Source organism: Panthera onca, chromosome A2, assembly GCF_046562875.1.
Source record: "Panthera onca isolate mPanOnc1 chromosome A2, mPanOnc1 haplotype 2, whole genome shotgun sequence".
In the NCBI taxonomy this organism is placed as follows: domain Eukaryota; kingdom Metazoa; phylum Chordata; class Mammalia; order Carnivora; family Felidae; genus Panthera; species Panthera onca.
The window spans coordinates 956279-975082 of record NC_138340.1 but is presented as its reverse complement, the minus strand read 5'-3'; the positions used below and the strand labels follow the sequence as shown (position 1 = coordinate 975082).

Genomic DNA, 18804 nt, shown 5'->3' with positions numbered 1-18804 from the left:
CCCCCACCCGACGTGGTCATGCTGGCGACTTGGTAACCTTCACCGCAGCCCTGGTGGCTTGAGTGACCGACCCCTGGGGTCCTTTCAGTTCCAAAATTTTGCAAATTAGAAATTTCTCAATGGCCGGCAGGAGTTGGTTACTTAAGATGCTTAATGGGTAATACCTGTAAAGCGTACCTATCGCTACCTTAAGAAATTTCCCCACAACTTGGTGTAAAACAGCAAACATCTATTACCCCTGGGTTTCTGTGGGCAAGAATTTAGCAGTAACTGAGTCGGGTGGTCCCGGCTCCGGATGGCTCAGGAGGAAGCAGTTAAGGCATCCGAGGCTGGACCGGGGCGGGAGGAGCTGCTCGCGTGGGTGCCCTCCTGTAGGGACCTTGGGGGCCACTTTTCATCTCTGCAGGTGGACACCATGGGTCTTTAGTGACCTTTCCCCAGAAGTGTCTCCATCATCACCTCGTCCACACCTGTCAGAAGCACGAGCCCACATCCAATCCTCACTCCAAGGGAGGAGAACTTGGGAAGACTCTCAGACCTTGCAGACATGTTAACCCATCACATGAAGGTCACAAAAATGAGCAGGTACAGAAGGACCTGTGGCACACAGTCCGTTCTCTCCCTCCTGCCCAGTTCTGGAAAATTCTAGAAACAGTGCAGTGTGCACATACGTGCACATTTGTGAACACAGCTGTTCTGTTAGTCTGCCCTTACAAAACACCAGACTGGGTGGCTCTAGCAACAGGATAAAAATGTTCTCCATTCTGGGGGCTGGAGGTTGAGATCCAGGTTCTGGCAGGGCTTGTTTCTAGGAAGTTCCTGCTTCCCGAGTTGCAGACTGCCAGCTGCCTTCTTGCTGTGTCCTCACGTGGCCTTTCCTCAGTGCACCTGTGCAGGGAGGGAGGGAGGGACAGCAAGTCTCTGAGGACGCAAACCCTATCTGGACAGGGCCTGACCCTTCTGACCTTGCCTTCCCCGCATCACACACCCTGGGGCCCGTCTCCAGCAGCCACACTCGGGACTAGAGCTTTAGCACAGAATCGATGTGGCGGAGGACACGTTCGGAACCGCTGGACGTTTCAACTCAAGCACTGGCGTTTGTGATCCCCTCTTCTGCACATCATTTTTTTAGCCAAGGCCCTTTTCCTGGGGCCCGTAGCACCGCAGACAATGTCTGCGGCTGTGCGATGGGTGCCTCGTACCGACACTTAACTGGTCTGTTAAATCCTGCCGATGCCGTCATAACAACACCTGTGTCACAATGTCACTGCACACGTATAAATAATGTCTGTCGCTTAAACGCAAGTGAACAGCTCTGAGATAAGTGAGTTGCTAAGTTTTTCTGCTTCTGCTTTTTTAACAGTTCCCAACTGACGCAGGGGCTGGATAGTCCACAGCCCCAGGGCTGTGCTGAGTCGTAGCATGACCTGAAGCAGAAAGAAACTTGTGCCCCTATTCCCACAATTTTGTGTGTTTTTGTAATGTTTAATGGTTTTAATGAAAATATAGCTGAGTTTGCTTCCATGAAAGCCAGAGAAGTCGAATTCTAACTCAGACTCTGTTATAAATACAATATTTAAACAAATTACTGTGAGTTTTAATACAGCTTTTCAGGGACACCCAGGTGGTTCAGTCTGTTAAGCGTCTGGCTTTGGCTCAGGCTCATGAGTTTGAGCCCCACATCTGGCTCTCTGCTGTCAGCAATCCCCCGTCTCCCTCTTTCTGTCCCTCCCCTGCTTGCACACGCTCACTCGCTCTCAAAAATAAGTATTTTTTTAAAATACAACTTTTCGGTATTTTTTAAAACTTGACTTAGAGAGCAAGCGGGGGAGGGACAGAGAAAATCCCAAGCTGGCCCCATGCTGTCACTACAGAGCCCTTTGCCAGACTCAAACTCCCGAACCCCAAGATCATAACCTGAGCTGGAATCGGGTCGGCCGCTTGACCTGCTGAGCCCCCCCAGGCACCCGTACAACTTTTCAGTGTTTTAATGCTTTCCCAACCACTTTAAGTCCTGAGGGGGGCGGGGTCACAACTCTTTCATTTTGTCTTGGGCTCCAAAATGGCTCAGCACAGCGCTATTCAATCCTTTAAAAATTTGACGTTTTGGAGAAATAACAAAAATTTGACATCTTGGAGATGCCCGGCTGGCTCAGTTGGTAGAGCTTGTGACTCTTCATCTCAGGGTCATGAGTCTGAGCCCCACATTGGCTGTAGAGATCACTTATAAATAAATACAAGTTGGCATTTCGTGTGTCACAGGTTTTTGCATTCATCTTAACTGGTTACAGTAGTTACAGCAGACTTGAGGTCTTTGGCACAGCTTTCCATGCCACACCCCTGCTGAGTGCCAGGCAGGCCTCCTACCAGCTCAGGGACTGCGGGCTGGGAACATCCATGCTGGCATCGATCGGGTGGTGTGAGGGATGCTGTTCAACGCTCCGTGGTGACCAGGACGGCCCCCCAGTCACCCAGCCCCAGTGTTCACAGTACTGAAGGGAGAGGCCTGCCTCCTCACATGTCAGCTGGTTTGGTTTCTGTTTCTTACCTTGTGTAGATGGGCAGGATAGGGTGTCTGCTCGGGCCTGCGCCAGCCAGCCAGCCCAGGAAAGGGAGCTCGTTTCCAAAGAGCAAAGTTCCAGCAAGCCAGGAGGGGAGCACCACTGCCCGTCCCCCTTCCTAGGGCTCCCAGCCTCTCCTCTCTGCTGACACCCCCATCATGTCCACCCTCCCCGTAAATTCCGTGCCTGCTCACAAAGGCCCTGGACCAGCCCTTCAGGGGGCAATCCCAGGGGCTTGGGCCCCACGATGTTCACAGGCCCCGTGTCTATGCTCTGGAGACAGCCTGGGCTTGAGGGGGTCAGATTCCCTGAGAAGCAAGTGAGGGCTGACAGGCTGGATGCCCGAGGAGAAGGGTGGAGGGGCGCTACCTAGGGAGCATTTTTGACTGTTTCTTTATTGTGGTGGTGTTTTGGTTTTTTTGTTCTGTTTATAAGTAGGCTCCACACCCAATGTAGGGCTAACTCAACCCTGAGATCAAGAGCCACATGCCCCACTGACTGAGCCAGCCGGGCAGCGCCCCTCAATGGTGGTTCTTAAGGTCAAATCTTATGACCCCACGGTACACATCCATCAATACTGTACTATCAAAACCCAGAAAATAACATTAGCAAGCATGTGGCAAAATAGGGAGCCTTCATGCATCACTGGCAGGAATGTGAAGTGGGGCAGGTGCCGTGGAAAGCAGTTGGACAGTTCTAAAAATAACCTAGAATTACAATGTAACCCAGCAATCCCACTTCTGGATATGCACCCCAAAACTAGAAAGCAGGGCCTGGGAGCGGTACCAGGGGCCTCTGACACAAGAACGTTCATACCTTTTCCTTTATGTGCCTTCACGTGGGTTCACTGACTGCAATAACCACCCATACCTTTGTTTAACTAGTTCTTAAATAAAATCGTACAAGCGAGAAAAAGACCCGCTGTAGTTACGAGTATTGCCCTCCACAAAGGCCAGGGTCCTGACGTCCTGGGTCCTGGCCTGAACTCTCCAGCCAGGAACCAGTGCCCAAACCAGCTTTGCACGGTGACCGCTCAGCGTGCCAGCCTGACCGCTTTGCCCTTTTACCTGTGAGACCGCAGGAAGAAAGGGGGCGTAAGGAACTGTCAGAAGCTACACTTAACCTCAAAACATGAAGCAAACGAGTTACTCCTGCCCTCCACGCGGTGGTCTGGGGCTGCCCGACGAGGACCTGGCTCCGACCCGAGCGTGATCACAGGGCTCCAGGGCAGTGAAGACCCCGGCCCTCCGCCGTCCTCAGCCGAGCAGGTCCCACCCCCCGCCCTGCTCCTCTCTCACACAGGGACCGGACGCCAGGTCAGGCCCGTCGGGAGACTCAGCCTTCCCCCGGGACTGGTCACAGCCCTGTCCACTCGTTCAAGCGTCTTTCCTTCAACACCCGCCCTGGGCCAGCCACAGGAGGGGCTGAGAGGGGGAATCCACCGGGTCTCTCGCCGCGGCCAGGAAGGGCTTGGGGGGAGGGGTCAAAAGTGGAGGCGAGAGATTCCGTAGGAAGGTCCCAGACCCGGGGACGGAAGGCCTCCGTACTAAAGGTGGAGCCGGGAGAGGGGGGCTGACTCCTCGATTCGGAGGCGTTAGAAAGGCGGTGGGAGCGATTTGGGGCGTGGAGGGCGGCGGCCACCGACGGTGCCCGGAGGCTGGGAGACCAGGGGGACGGTGGGACGGATGGAGGCCCGACACTGGAGCGGGTAACCGGGGATTCGAGCGGGGACCTGGGAGCACGGGACGAGAGGCAGAACCCAGGACCGGACAGCGCGCGGGCGCGGGGCGGTCCGGCTGCTGGCAGGTCGTGGGGCCGAGGGCGCAGGCGCGGGGCGGGGCGGGCGGACCGCGCGCCGCCGCCGGCCCCACCCCTGGCCGCGCGCTGATTGGGGCCGCCGCCGTGGGGCGGGGCCGGCGGCCGCGGGGTGGGACCCGCGCGGCGCCTGCGCAGCACGGGGCCCCGCGCGGGCGGGTGGGCGGAGCGGGCCCCCCGAGCGGGGGCTGGCGAGCGCGGGGAGGGGGCCGAGAGGGCGGCAAAGCCGGCGCGTGCCCGGCTGGGGGCGGAGGGCGGGGGCCCGCGGGCCGGAACAGCCGCGGCAAGTGGCGGCGGCGGCGGCGGCAGCGGAGGCAGCTGAGGCGGCGGCGGCGAGCGGGGGTCCGGGCGGCGGCGGCGGCGGCGGCGGCGGCGGCGGCGGGCCGAGGAGCCGGGCGCGATGGAGCGGAAGAGGTGGGAGTGCCCGGCGCTCCCGCAGGGCTGGGAGAGGGAAGAAGTGCCCAGAAGGTCGGGGCTGTCGGCCGGCCACAGGGATGTCTTTTACTATAGGTGAATGAACGTGCCGGCCGGGCAGGGCCCCAACGGGCGCCTCCCAGCGGCCTCTGCGGCGGCCTGGGCGCCTCGACCCGGGCTGCGGCCTGGGCCCGCGCGTGCGTCGTGCGTGCGTGCGTGCGTGCCGGCGCGCGGCGGCCCCAGTCCAGTGCGCGTGCGTGCCCCCCCTTCCCGCGGCCGCGTGGAGCGCGGGTCGGCGCCGGGCGGGCGGTGGCCTTTGTTCCCGCGGCCGCAGCAGGCCCGCTGGCGGGGCGAGGGGCGCCCGGCGCGGGCCAGACGCCGCTGGGAGGCGGGGGTGGGGGCTGGGCTCTCCCTCGGATCGGCGGGGCGCGCGCAGCCCGAGGCGGGGACGCTCTGGGGGGCCGGGGCCCTTCCCGGGGTGGCGGGGGCCCTCCCCGGGGCCGCGTGTTTGAAGGGGCCGCCCCTCCGCCATCCACGGGCCCCCTCCGAGACCGCCGCTCCCGTGAGTCGTGGCCCCTCCAGTCTCAAAGACAGGAGGCGCGAGACTTCGTGAGCACCCCTCCCCCAGATTGCAAGGAGGGGCTGCCGTTGGCCGGGGAGAGATGGCGAGGAAGGTTCTCGGCGGAATAAAGAATTAGTGGGCGGCTGGCAGCCCAGCCCCAGACAGTTGGCCACCTGCTGTTTTCCTTCTCCCTCGTTTTTTCTCTCCGATTGGTGGAAGATGCTTTTGTTTCTGAGCCAGCTTTGATGGCTGTCTCCCCCTGGCTTCAGGATCCTGGGTGGGCACGTTCAGGTCTCTAACAAAGTAAAGAGGGACACCCGCCACGTGTCGAAGGCGGGCCGGTGCTGGGGGTCGTGCCACTGGTCAAGGGCCCAGAAACTGCCCGGGTGATGCCTAGAGGGGCGGGAGTGCTGTGCTGTCCACCCAGCACTTGAGTCCCTCGTGGGCCTTTGCCAGCCCCGTTTGGGAAAGAGTGAGGGAAGTGAGCAGGGAAGGAATGGCAGCTCGTCCAGTACCCGCTCAGGTTCTGGGTTCCAAAAAGAGCAGGGACCCTGTGACTTCCAGCGTTGACCTCGTGGAGCCACAAGCAGCGTCTCTTGGGGACATGTCCACTGCTGCGGTCTGCGACGTCACTCTCTTTCTGACTGTTTAGAAAGCCTGAATCTTTGCGGTTCTGTCCTGCTGGGTTAGTGAGGAGGTCTCAGTTTGGGAACCACCTGCTTGGTTTAATTCCAAGCATGCTTGTGCGTCGGCTTTTCTTTTTAGGTGTAAAGGCCGAAGAAGCGGGTCTCTCTAGCTCTAGTCCTTTGTTAATTTAACAGACACCCTCTGCAGCACCTGCTGGGTCCTGGCCATTCAGTCAGATGGGAGTGAGACCTTCCCCTGGGTGACAGCATCAGCTGGCACCCTGTTACTCCCGTAGTTACAGGTGGTGGCCTACACTGAGAAGTCCAGGGGTCTGTGAGGACCAGTAATGGGGTGCTGGGTTGAGGCTGGGGCAGCTCAGCGAGGGCCTCCCTGAAGAGGTGACGCGGAGCTGAGCACTGACAGTGGAGCTGGGAGGAGCTCTCCAGGCAGAGGGCATCCTGTGCAGAGAACCTGGGAGGCCGAGCCGAGGTCAGCATGGCCGGAAACCTTGAGAATAACATTGCTCTGCCTCCGTCCCCGCCTGTGTGTGGGCCTCTTTGGGCCTCGGCCAAATGGGACCTTACTCTGAGGCCCTAGACCTGAGCTTGGGGTTCTGGCGGTGGGGAAAAGCTCCAAACGGGCCGGACGGATAACCCAGAGGTGGGCCTGAGGGGAGGAAGAAGGGGTAGGGTCCAACGCCATCCCCAAGTCATTGGTCTGGATGACCCACCAGGCAGGTGGGTGTCACCTTCCCTCCCGACGGGTAGGAGGTTTGTGGGGGGATGTGATCGGGAACCCGTGATGTTTTGTGGAACATGTGTCTGTGGCCTCTTCACCTGTTGGGGCTCCCGCTCAACCAGGCAACCAGGCAAGAGCACGGATGGACTTTTCGAAATCTCTTAATGCAGAGGGAAGGCAGAACATAAGGGCTTTGAGTCAGGCCTGGATTGGGATCCAAGCCTTGTCCCTAGGAACCGGTGGGTCTCGATTTCCTTGTCCAGAGAGTGGAGGAAGCGAGTGCGTGCCTTGCCAGATTGTCACACAGGAGAGGCGGGGTGACCTCACACCACTCCCATCGTTGTAGCTCAGAGACCGGGCTCTGCTGAGATTGGGGGGTGGGCGGCGGGAGCATCAGGCCGCAGCCGCGTCTCCTCTGTATCGTGAAAATAAGCTCACCGCGTGACAGTTTTGCCCAGGCAGGAAGCTGAGGGTTTGTGGGATGTTAGTACCCTGTCCTCAGGGCTCATTCTTTGGAGGAGTGTAGAGTAGAGAGGAATCCACCAGAAGATCTCATTGCTCAGGAAGAGCAGAAGGTGCTTAGCACATCGCCTCCCCCCCCACCCCCCTTCCTTGGGCAGCAGGGTGAGGTTGGCTGTAAGCAGGTGCACTTTGCTGTCAGGGCCTCACGGGTGTCAGTGCCCACTCTCTGGTCCAGGCGACCCTCACAGCAGCCCTTTCTACAGACGAGAAGGGGGGCTGCCTTTTGGGCCTGCGTCCATCTCCTCTGGCCTGAGGCTCTGGGCTCGGTGCTGGCTGGTGTCCCCACAGCCAGCCACGTGACAGGGGCCAGCCCGCAGCCCTCCGTCCCCACTCCGTCCCCATGCTTCTAGCCCCTGGTCTGTGCTCTTTTATTCCTATGTGTGCAGTTTTGTTAAATCCAGGGTTGTTAGGGGTGTGTGTGTGTGTGTGTGTGTGTGTGTGTGTTTCTCAATAAAACATCAGGGACGTCTTCCTCTGTTAATACAGATATCTAGAACCTTTGTTAAAAGTTGGGACATAATCCACATTCTCTCTGATCCATCCTTTAAAAGTGTCCTATTCGGTGGTTTTCAGTACATTCACAAAGTTGTGCAGCCATCACCACTACATAGTTCTAGAACATTCCATCACCCAAAATGAGGCCTATGCCTGTTAGCTTTGCCCGCCCCCCCCCCCATGCCTCCCCCAGCCTCTGGAATCTACTAACACACTTTTTGTCTGTTCTTTTGTTTTTTCTTAAACACCTTTTTTGAGATTAGGATCTACACCTCATAGATCACCCATTTAAAATGCGCGACTGAATAGTTTTCACACATGGGTACGGCAACCTCCACAGTCGGTTTTAGAACATTCTCCAAGAGAGCCCCAGACCCCCCAGCCACCAGTGCCCAATGCCGCCACGCGCCAGTTCTAAGCAGCCACTTCTCTGTGCCCTGTGTCTAGTTCCTGTTCTCGTGTAGCAAGCGCAGGTGACTGGAGGCCAAGAGATGCTGGCGAGTGTTTCGCGGGGTCCCCTCCTCCCTCTGTGCGGCTGTATTTGACCCAGGTTCCTTCCCACGGCCCTGGGCACCATAGGCTCTGGTTGCATCAACCAGCACAGCGTCCTAGAAAAGAAAATCTTCCCGGAGAGTCCCCAGCAGCCTTGGGACCCCGGGCCGCCAGGAGCTCTCCGTGCTGGGTGCCTGGGCCTGGCACACGTGGCCAGGCCCAGGGGAACAGCACGGTCTGCAGCCGCAGCCCTGCCTGTGCAGAGCTCCTGGTGGTTCCCAGAGCGCAGCTGGCCACACGCTGGGGTCCTGGCGTCGTAGGAGGGGCTTCCTTCTGGCCGTACCAGGTCCCACGACCCTCCATTGTCCCTAGCAGAGTGGCGGGGGCGGGGAGCAGACAGGCAGTTGCTTGAATTAGGGGCTCATCCCAGAGCCTCTGCAGGGGAGATGAACAAAATAAACCCTCACCGATCTCAGACTGATGAGCTGTTACGGAGAGTGACTGCTCATCGCGTTGGCAGCAATGACGTGCTTGGAAAGGCACCAGGCCTGCTGGGTACCACACAAGTGCTGCTTCTGGCAGCTTGAGGGAGAGGCGAGCCGCAGACCGCACAGCTTACCTGCTTAAAGTGTGCAAGCCGATAGATTGTGGTATATCACAGTCATGCGGCCATCACCACGGCCAACTTTAAAACGTTCCATTGCCCCCAAGAGGAGCCCCGGCCCTCACGAGCCCCCTTCCCGTCCGTGGATGAGCCCGTTCTGGACGCTTCACGCACGCGGGCTCACATGCCGCGTGGCCTCTCGTGTCTGGTTCCCTCCCTGAGCGTCGTGCGTTCGGGGCACCGGGTGTGGGCGCCTCGCTCCTGCCGGCGGCCGAGGGACATTACTGTGCACAGTGGACACATGATGTCTGTTCATCGACGGAGAGTTGGGCTGTTTTCACTTCGTGCCTGCTACGAACCCCGCTGCCCCGAACACCTCCGGGTGGCAGTTTTGCGTGGACGTGTATTTGCCCGGCCTGCGGTAGATGTTGAGCGTGGGGCTGCCGTCCGGTCGTTGGAGGAGCCGCCTGACTTGTCCACAGTGGCCGCGCCAGTCGGCGATCCCAGCTGTCGTCCCTAACGCCTCCGGGCCCCGTGCGGGTCCTTTGTAGCTCCTTGGCACTGCAGCCCTGTGCTCCGTGTCCGTAGCTCCCCAGACAGGCAGGTGGCCCCCGGTCCGTCCACAAGGTGAGCAAGGGCGCAGAGCTTCACGGCCGGGGCTTCGTGGCACCTGGTCTTCCGGTTTCCTGACGGGTCCCACCCCCAGGACACCCCAGTCCCCGACGTGGTACCCACGAGAAGGAGACTGTTGTTAGAGCACCTGCTATCCCGGGCTCTTTTCTCCAGAACATGGCCTAATCCTGCTTCCGGGAGTTCTGAAACGTCAGCCGGGCTCCCAGGGCTGGGCCCCGGCCTTGTCCCGTCGGTGCATTCCTCCCGCGGTGCCGGCGTCTGCCGGGGGCCCCGGCCGAGAGGCGGCGCTGGGGGCAGGGGTCGGCCCGGCGCACCTGCCCGCCGCTGACCCCCTCTCTGCCCGCAGCCCCAGCGGGAAGAAGTTCCGGAGCAAGCCGCAGCTGGCCCGCTACCTGGGCGGCTCCATGGACCTGAGCACCTTTGACTTCCGGACAGGCAAGCTGCTGATGAGCAAGGCAAGCCGGAGCCGGCAGAGGGTCCGCTACGACTCCTCCAGCCAGGTCAAGGTGAGCGCCCGGCCTCGGGCTCGCCGTTCAGAGCCACTGTTGGGGGCACCTGGCTGGCTCAGTCGGTGGAGCGTGGGGGTCCAGGTCTCAGGGTCATGAGTCTGAGCCCCCCGTTGGGCTTAGGGTTTATCGAAAAGCCTAATTTAAGAAACAACGTTAAAAAAATCAACGCTTTTGGTGGGGAGAGAGAGGTTTCCACTCGTCCTGAATCGCGCTAAAGTCCTATCTGTTGAGGGAAATTTGGAAGCCACGGAAAAGGAGAAAGAAGGGAAGATGTCGTCTGCACTCTGTCCCTGGGAGAGGCCACGGGCCCGCTGCCCCTGGCTATCTCTGGCGTGTCTGTCACAGTCTGTCGCCCAGCCCAGCAGCGGGACCAGAAAGCAGCACATGTTCGGCCGACGCCCGGTGACACTATGTGTCCTCCAGTCTCCGATAGATGCCTGGCCGGGGGGGGGGGGGGGGGGGGGGGGGGGGGGGAATGAGCTGCGGTCCTGGCTACAGGACAGTGCCAGCCAGGGTGCCCTCTGGGCCACGCCCCACGGACAGGACAGGTGCACGGCCGGTAGGCAGGGTCTGGGCCAGATCTGTGGACGCCACGGGGTATGCTGGTGACCGAGAGACGCGGGCTCTGCTCCCTGAGGCCCCCGGGGCTGCGGTGTCAGCTTGTGTGTCTCTGCAGGGCAAGCCCGACCTCAACACAGCCCTCCCCGTCAGGCAGACGGCTTCCATTTTCAAGCAGCCGGTGACCAAGATCACCAACCACCCCAGCAACAAAGTGAAGAGTGACCCCCAGAAGGCCGTGGAGCAGCCTCGACAGGTGAGCCCACGGGCCCGGCCTCCTGCCCCCACACTTCCCGGGCCGCCGTGTGGCAGCCGAGCTTGCATCCTGTGGGGGCACACGTGCCGCCTTATAACCTGCTTTCTAAAAAACATGATCACCTGTGCTTTTGTGCGTGTTTACAAACGCCCGTACGTAGCTGGCGTGCGGCCTGGGCGGGAGCAGGAGGCTGTGGGAGCCGCTCACGGGGCCCCCCTGCCTTCACCGCCCTCGGTGGCATTTGGATTGTAGCCAACTAAGTAACCACTCAGAGACCTGTCCTCTGCCTCCTGCTTTGGAGCACGCCTCTCAGTGCGCTGTCCCCAGAGTCCCCGGTGCCGTCTGTGGGCACGAGCCCCACACACCTTCAGGGGCTGCCGGGTCCGTCCCCTGCCTGTCGATGGTGCCGGTCGTGGTGGGTTGACCGGGTCCGTCCCCCTGCGCCCGGGGCCTCTGATGGGCCTCACAGCTCAGCTCTGGGTGGACGTTGCGCTTCTGAACGTCAGTGTGAGGGGGGCGTTGCCCCGCTGGGGTTGGGCCATCTTTTGGGAACCATAGACTGCCAATGCCGACGGCAAGTCTTGCTTCCCGGGTTGGGGCTTCTCCGGCCCCGGGAGGACCAGGCAGAGGCCAGCAGCACCCTCGTTCCCAAGCGAGGCACTCTGGCAGGTGTGGGGGTCAGAGGTCACGCCGGGCCTGCCACCCTCCACGAGGATGCACCCCAGCTCTCCCCCCGGGGCACGGCTGCCTGTTGTGGGGGCACAGCTGGCCGTCCGCCGGCCTCACGTCTGTTTGTCCGGTGGCAGCTCTTCTGGGAGAAGAAGCTGAGTGGCCTGAACGCCTTCGACATCGCCGAGGAGCTTGTGAAAACCATGGACCTCCCCAAAGGCCTGCAGGGTAATCCCAGGAGAGGGGTGGGGCTGGGCAGGGTGGGGGGGTGGAGGGGTGGGACGAGGGCTGTCCTGGGGGCGGTCCCTAAGAGGCCCGGATGTGTGTGATTTTGCTCGCGCGTCGTCAAAACACAAGCACGCTGTAACCGCGAGTCACAGCCTCTGCTGCTGTCACGAGAGGGATCGTGTGCCTGTGATGGGAGACTCGGGAGCGAAACCAGAGGCTGAGGGAGAGCGGCCTCGGGTGCCCGGTGCTGAGCGCCCTCCTGCCCCCTGGTAGGCGTGGGACCCGGCTGCACGGACGAGACCCTGCTGTCGGCCATCGCCAGCGCCCTGCACACCAGCACCATGCCCATCACTGGGCAGCTCTCGGCCGCCGTGGAGAAGAACCCGGGGGTGTGGCTGAACACGGCCCAGCCTCTCTGCAAGGCCTTCATGGTGACCGACGAGGACATCAGGTACCGGCCCGTGCGCGCCCCCGTCCGGCTCCTGCCTATGGCCGGCGTGGCCCCCGTGTATGAGAGCTCTGGTCTCCCCACGGCCCCGCTGTTCCGCCGGCGCTCTTTGGGGGTCGAAGTGGATGTGGTCACCGCGAGGGCGCGGGTGTGGAAAGCACCCACGGGAGCTTTTCCGCGAGTCTTCGATCGAGGGCAGACCAGAGGCGGCCTGCGGAAGGAACGGGAAGCATCCTTGCCGTTTGGGAATGTTCTTGGGAAGAGAAAGTGGCTCTTCCCCCGGGTGGACACGCTCACAGTGTGGCCCGCCCGTCTCGGGCACGTGAGGCCTTCGGGGTGCCTGCCGGGGGGTGCCGCAGAGAGTGCCGTGAGCCCCAGACACGTCCCGGGGCCTGGGATGTCGGCCGGGTCTAGGCTGGGCCGGGGGCTGGGGCGCCTCGGGAGGGTTTCCCAGCCGAGCTGGTGTCCAGGTGCAGGCGGGCTCGTGGCAGGAGGCATCCGTCTGCTGGAACCATCTGGGCAGGCGTCCCGGCGAGACGTTTGAGCCGGCAGCGTGGAACGTGTGTCCTCTCGAACCGAGGTGTGAACGCACAGCCGAGGTCAGGGCAGGTAGGGGCTCTCTGTGGGCCCCACACAGAGAAGGGGCCGGAACCGCGGCGGAGCGGCCTGTGGGCGGGCGCCCTGCCGCAGGACCGAGCCGAGCCCCGGGCCCCGCGGGGTGACGCTGGGGAATAGCCCGCGGCCCCGCAGAGGAGTGCGCTGCCAGGGAGTTGGAGGTAGAAGGGAAGAACGCGACCGTCCGGAAAGGCTGGATGGGTGTTTACGGCTGAGCAGAACTTCTAGACCTGGGAGAAGCTCAGTCCCGAGGGAGGGTCAGGCAGTGGACTCGGTCGTGTCTGGAGAGGGGACGGGCGGCCGGCGGCGTGGTGCGGCACGGGCCGGGGCCAGCGTCTGCCAGGCCCGGGGACGGACGCGTGCCGGGTCACATTCGGGCGAGGGAGGGGAGGCGGGCCTTCTCACAGTCTGGGCTGTGGTAGCGGAAGCCGAAAGACCGAGAACGCCGTTCTCCACCTAGAATTGTGCGCCTGCAGAACTCCCATCAGCCACGGGGCGAGTGACACTCTGGCCGGGTGCGGTGACCCGACACCGTTGTCTGCTTTTTCTTTGCAAACCCCGCTCGAGCGACGGTTCGGGGACTCCGTGCGCCCGTGCGCCGGACCCCAGGGGGAAGCAGACAGGCGGTGACCCATCGGCCGGGCCTGCGGGGCCCGCTGGGAGGGGCAGAGGCAGACGGGGGCGGGGGGGAGGGGGACGCGTCTGGGGACCTGAGCCCCCAGCCCCGGGGTCGCCCGGGCGGAGACGGACCGTAGGACACGGAAGCTGAGCCGGAGGGCGGCTCGCTCTGCGAAGGTCGCCGCCAGGATGCGGGACAGAGGGCCCCGGAGGTGACCCGCCCACGTACGCCTGCCCGCGCTCTCCTCCTGGCCTCGCGCCGTCTTCCCGGAGGCGGGGACGTGCCGCAGCCAGCGCAGCCCCTGTGTCCCCAGGAAGCAGGAAGAGCTGGTACAGCAGGTGCGCAAGCGGCTGGAGGAGGCGCTCATGGCCGACATGTTGGCGCACGTGGAGGAGCTGGCCCGGGACGGCGAGGCCCCACTGGACAAGACGGGCGCCGACGAGGACGACGACGAGGACGACGAGGACGACGAGGAGGAGCCCGACCAGGACCAGGAAACGGAGCACGTGTAGAGCAGGTCGCCGGCCAGGCGGGTCCCGGTCCACAGCTCGCGCGCGGGCAGGGCCCGCAGGGGTGAGGGACGTGCCCCACGCAGGGCGGCGGCTGTGCCGGCGTCCCCGGAGGGCAGCTCCCCGCCAGGGCGCCGATGGCGCCCTCTCCCCGTCCTTGCGGAGGCCCTGCCCGCGGGGAGCCGCCTGCCGACCCCGCCGTCTCCACGCTTGGACCGGGCTCCGTGGCCGGGCCCGGCCCGGGAGGAAGGGGGCCCCTCCTAGGTCTTCCCAGGCGTGTCCCCTCCCCGGGGTCCCCGGGGGCACGGCTGGAGGACCGCCCCTGCCCGGCGGGCTGCCGCGCTTGCTCCTCTCCAGAGGACGTGAGACCCGAAGTGCCAGCCACTCCCGGGCCCTGCCCGCGGGAGGCCCCCGCTTGGAGCCGTCGCTGTCATTCCGCGGCAGACTCAGGGCCGGCCTCATCCCCACAGCTGCCTCACACAGGACAGCTGCCCCCAGGCGGCCCGCGAGGGTGCTCGAGGGGCCAGAGAAACGTTTTTTGGAACGGTCTTGGTCCCCGATCCCTGCACGAGGGGTGATGGTCCGGGGCCAGCACACCGGCCTTTCCGGAAAGGGGTGCGGGATGGCTCCCCAGCCATGATGGCCCGGAGTTCATCCGGAGGCAGTGGGGCCCCCCGGACGTTTTCCTTCAGTAAACCCGGGACACGGATGAGGCGGGACGTCCGCGTAACGGCTCGAGCCTTGTGTTGGCCGCACGTGGACGTGAACTGTGGACACCTGCCCTGCCGGAGGCTCAGCCACCGCAGAAAGAAACTGCTCACGGCCAACTGCCTCCCTGTCTCCTCCCTCCCCCGTGCAGCAGGGACAGTGACTCCCGGCTCTCGGGGCCAAAGCTCTCCCGAGTTCCCATCCTGGGGCGTGTTTTCCGGCCCAGCATCCCTGAGCGCCCGGTGCCCCGAGCAGCAGCCTCCGGGGAGCCCTGGACACAGGGCGTCAGAATTGTGGTCCTTAATCCCCGTCCCCTCCAACCCTGAGTGCCTTGGGTGAGGGGAGCCACCCTGGCCCTGCCCGGCCCTGCCCCACAGCCTGAGACTGTTGGGAAGGCCCCGGGTCGCTGCCCCGTGCGGCTGTCACCCTGGCTGATGCAGGGGGTGGGGGAGGTGGGAGCCACCTGCGCCTCCGAGGATGTCAGACCGGCAGCATCTCTCAAGCCCAGTCAAAGCACAAACCCTCGAGACCCACCCACGGGGTGCCCCGCATGGGCTGTGGTGCCGATGCCGGCCGGGGGGTGGGGGGGGGTGAGGGGAAGGCCCCTCCGCGAGGCCGCAAGCCATCCTGCCCTTCCCGGGGGGCCACGGCCACTGAGAGGGAGCTACGTCCGGGGCTGGCCCCTGTGCGGGCCTGAGTGCAGGGGGCCCGGGAGGCACCCTGTCGGTGGGCAACCGTTGAATAAAGCCATCTCGGTGAGTGTGGTTTGCAGCCTTGGTTTAATTCTGAATACCTAGGGCCTTTGTGTCCAGGGAGGGTGGACCCCCGCCTGGGCCTTCAGTGCTGGCTCTTGTGTTTGTTGCCTTATCACGGGCTGGAGGGGGGGGGGGGGGGATCCAAGGACCCCTGTGGCCTTTCCCAGGGAGGGCGGAGTCCCCCCAGGCCTCAGAAGCTCCTCCCACTTTTGGTGAAAGAGCCAGTCTGGTGAAGCCTTCCTGAGGGCTGAGCACCTGCTGAGAGGAGTCCCTGTGACTGCCTCAGAGCCCCCGGGTCCCCTGCTGCCGGGACCGGAGAAAGCCCAAGTCTCAGGCGTGGGGGTCTGTGCCGGGAGCTCAGGTAGGGGGCGTCCTGGCCGGCTCCCAAGGGGACTGGGGACTGGGGCCCTGCATGATAAGGCCCCTGCCGGCCCCGGTGCCCGGCCAGCCCTGCCCTGCATCTACGGGCAGCAGACGGTCTGCCCTGCCTGGGGTAGCAGGGTGGCAGCTGCCCGGATCCCCTGCTGGGTCTTCCGTGCCCGTGTTGCAGCTGGAGCCTGGGCCCGGAGCCCCTCCGCTCCACACTCCTGCAACACGGGGCTTCTGTCTCTCCCGCCCACACCCTGCTGTCACTCTGCTCTGCAGTCAGTCCTGCCCTCCTGGAAGAGCCCAGCTCCCGGAAGGGAAACCGGCACAGGGTAGCACCTTGCCAGGGGGCGCCAGCTGGAAAGACATCCAGCCTGGTGGAGAACTTACGTCTCCCCGACCCCAGGCCCAGAGAGTCCCTGAGTGGCCACTGACCTCGGGACCTCAGGAGCGAGAACGGTGTCCAGGGTGCCTGCCCAAGGGCCCATCCACAAATGAATGGGTACAGAAGACGTGTCCGTCCACACAGCGGACTGGGACAGTGGCGCGAGGGTGCAATGCTACCCGCCCCACAGTAGGGCCTCCACACAGCCCCGAGCCCATCCTGACTTTGAGCTGGGGCTCTTTGCAAGCCTGAGGGCCCCTCCTGAATTCTTTCCTGTCCCCAGAGAGACTTGTGGTGCAAGGACTGAGGAGGGCGATCCCGGGCCACAAGTCACAGGATGCGTCCGGCTCCAAACTCTCCCAGTGCCACCTGTCGGGTGCCATCAGCTCAGGGATCTCCACCCTGCAGACCGGAACCGCCCCCGTGTCTCCACCGGGTGCCCAGCTGTCCCCAGTCCGGGGCAGGCATAGAACTTGCTGAACCGCGAGAGCCCCCCAGGGCCGCTGTGACGCATCGCCACACGCTGATTCCCTGACAGTCCTGGAGCCATAAGTCCTAACACCCAGGCGTGGGCAGGGCCGGGGCCCCAGGGAGCCCCATCTCCCCCCTTCGCCGGCTTCCAGAGGCGCCGCGTCCTTGGCCCGTGGCCTCTCCGTCGTCACAGCCAGCAGCGCGGATCCATCCGTCTCTCTGCCTCTGACCTCCCTACCCTGAAGTAAGATCCCTGGTCTTTTCGGGAAGCCTGCAGCCCGGCGTGGCCTGGCCCCGTGGCTTGGCCATCTCACCTTTCTGTCCAAGCTCACTCCTGCCGCCCGGCCTTTGTGTGTGCGCGTCCCTCAGGGAGGCCGGCAGTGGCCGCACAAGGCCTGGAGCTGGCCGAGCTCAGGACCCACGGAGTTTGAGGAGGAAGGGAGCCTCGGGTGACCTCAGGCAGTGGCTCCTAACAAAACAAGTTGGGATTTTATTAGCCAAGTGGTGGCAGGACCGGGGCAGAGGGACCAGCTCGCTCAGATTTCTGGAATGGTCCAGTCCAGCCACATATGGCAGTTCAGTTCAAACTGGCTACAACTAATTAAACAGCCCCTTCCTTACACACGGGGCTGGTGGCTACTGAACTGGACAGAGCAGACGGAGAACGTTCTGTCATCTGGAAATTTCTAACACATATTCTATAACAGAGACTCTTAGGTGCGTCCGGGTAGCTCAGTTGGTTTGGGCGTCTGACTTTTTTTTTTTTTTTTTTTTTTTAATATTTATTTATTTGAGAGAGAACAAGGGCAGGGGAGAGGAGCAGAGAGAGGATCCCAAGCAGGCTCCATACTGTCACCGCAGAGCCCAACGTGGGGATCAGTCTCACGAACCACGAGATCATGACCTGAGCTGAAACCAAGAATCGGCCACTTAACTGACTGAGCCCCCCAGGCGCCCCTGAAGTGCCTGACTCTTGATCTCAGCTCAGGTCTTGATTTCAGGGTCGTGATCTGAGCCCCGCCTTGGGCATGAAGCCTACTTAAAAAAAAAAAAGTCTAGAACAGGGGCTCTTTGCTTTTGCTAGGGGGCTGCCCAGACCCCCATCCCCAGTAAGACTGGGCAAGTCTTGGTCGAGACTCAAGGCACTCAAAAAATGGAAATAACCCAAGGGTCTATCAACAAATAAATGGATGCAGAAAACACGTCCACGCACGCACACGTCCCTCGGCCGCAAGCCGCCCACACCGGCTGCCCCGCGGACAACCCTGAACACGACGCTCAGGGAGGGAACCAGCCACAAGAGGCCACCGTGGGTTTTTTTTTTTTCCCAAACGTGATGTTAATTTTGCGTCAACTTGCCGAGGCCAAGGGATGCCCAGGTAGCTGGGACACGTTAGTTCTGGGTGCGTCCACGCACGTGTCTGGAAGGGATGAGAATTCGATCCGGCAGGCAGCGTAGAGGGATCTCGCTCATCAACGTGGGCCTCGCTCAGTCCACCAGGGGCCCAAATGGAACAAAACGGTGTCGCCTTCTCCTCCTGAGCTGAGACAGCCGTCTTGCGCAGCGCACGCGGGCACCAGGCCCCCAGACTCCGGCAGGGTCACGACCCTCCCAGGGCTCCCGCTTGTGGACGGCGGGCTGTGGGCCTCTTGGCCTCCATAACCACGTGAGCCAGTCCCCTTGTCTCCCCTTAGAGATCTCTCCGTGGGCCCCACTGCTTCCGTTTGCCCGGAGAGCCCTTAACACGGCCAGAGCGGGACTCGCTTAAGTGAAAGGTCAGGAGAGGGCAATCCATAGAGACAGAAAGTGGATTCACGGGTGCCAGGGGCTTGGGGGTTCGGGGGCGGGGGGTGCTGCTAGTGGGGACAGGGTGTCTTGTTTGGGTAATGATAATGTTCTGAAGTTGACAGTGGTGATAATTGCACAAGTCCTTGATCTTCCTAAAAGCCACTGAACTGTCTACTTTAAAAGGGCAGACTTCGGGGCGCCTGGGTGGCTCAGTCGGTTGAACGTCCGACTTCGGCTCAGGTCATGGTCTGGAGGTTCGCGGGGTCGAGTCCCACGTCAGGCTCTGTGCTGACAGCCCGGAGCCTGGAACCTCCTGTGGATTCCGTGTCTCCCTCTCTCTCTCCTGCTCGCAGCCTGTTTCTCTCTCTCTCAAAGATAAATAAATAAATAAATAAACATTCAAAAAATATGTTTTAATAAATAGAAGGACAAACTTTGATGCACATGAATTATCTC

General features: G+C 62.2%; 1 protein-coding gene across 3 annotated transcripts; it reads left to right on the top strand.

Annotated features, from left to right (window-relative positions):
- The first annotated feature begins 4544 nt into the window (after window positions 1-4544).
- Window positions 4545-15346, top strand: MBD3 (methyl-CpG binding domain protein 3). 3 transcript variants are annotated; one of them, XM_060629742.3, is made up of 6 exons: window positions 4545-4886; window positions 9810-9969; window positions 10649-10786; window positions 11593-11683; window positions 11957-12134; window positions 13679-15346. In XM_060629742.3, exons 1-6 carry the CDS (start codon window positions 4777-4779, stop codon window positions 13875-13877), a joined length of 876 nt encoding a protein of 291 aa, XP_060485725.3. In that variant the 5' UTR covers window positions 4545-4776; the 3' UTR covers window positions 13878-15346. The 3 variants fall into 3 exon arrangements, with proteins under 3 accessions (XP_060485725.3, XP_060485726.3, XP_060485728.3); XM_060629743.3 differs by having other exon boundaries at window positions 4550-4790; XM_060629745.3 differs by lacking the exon at window positions 4545-4886 and adding an exon at window positions 8907-9457.
- Window positions 15347-18804: the final 3458 nt, after the last annotated feature.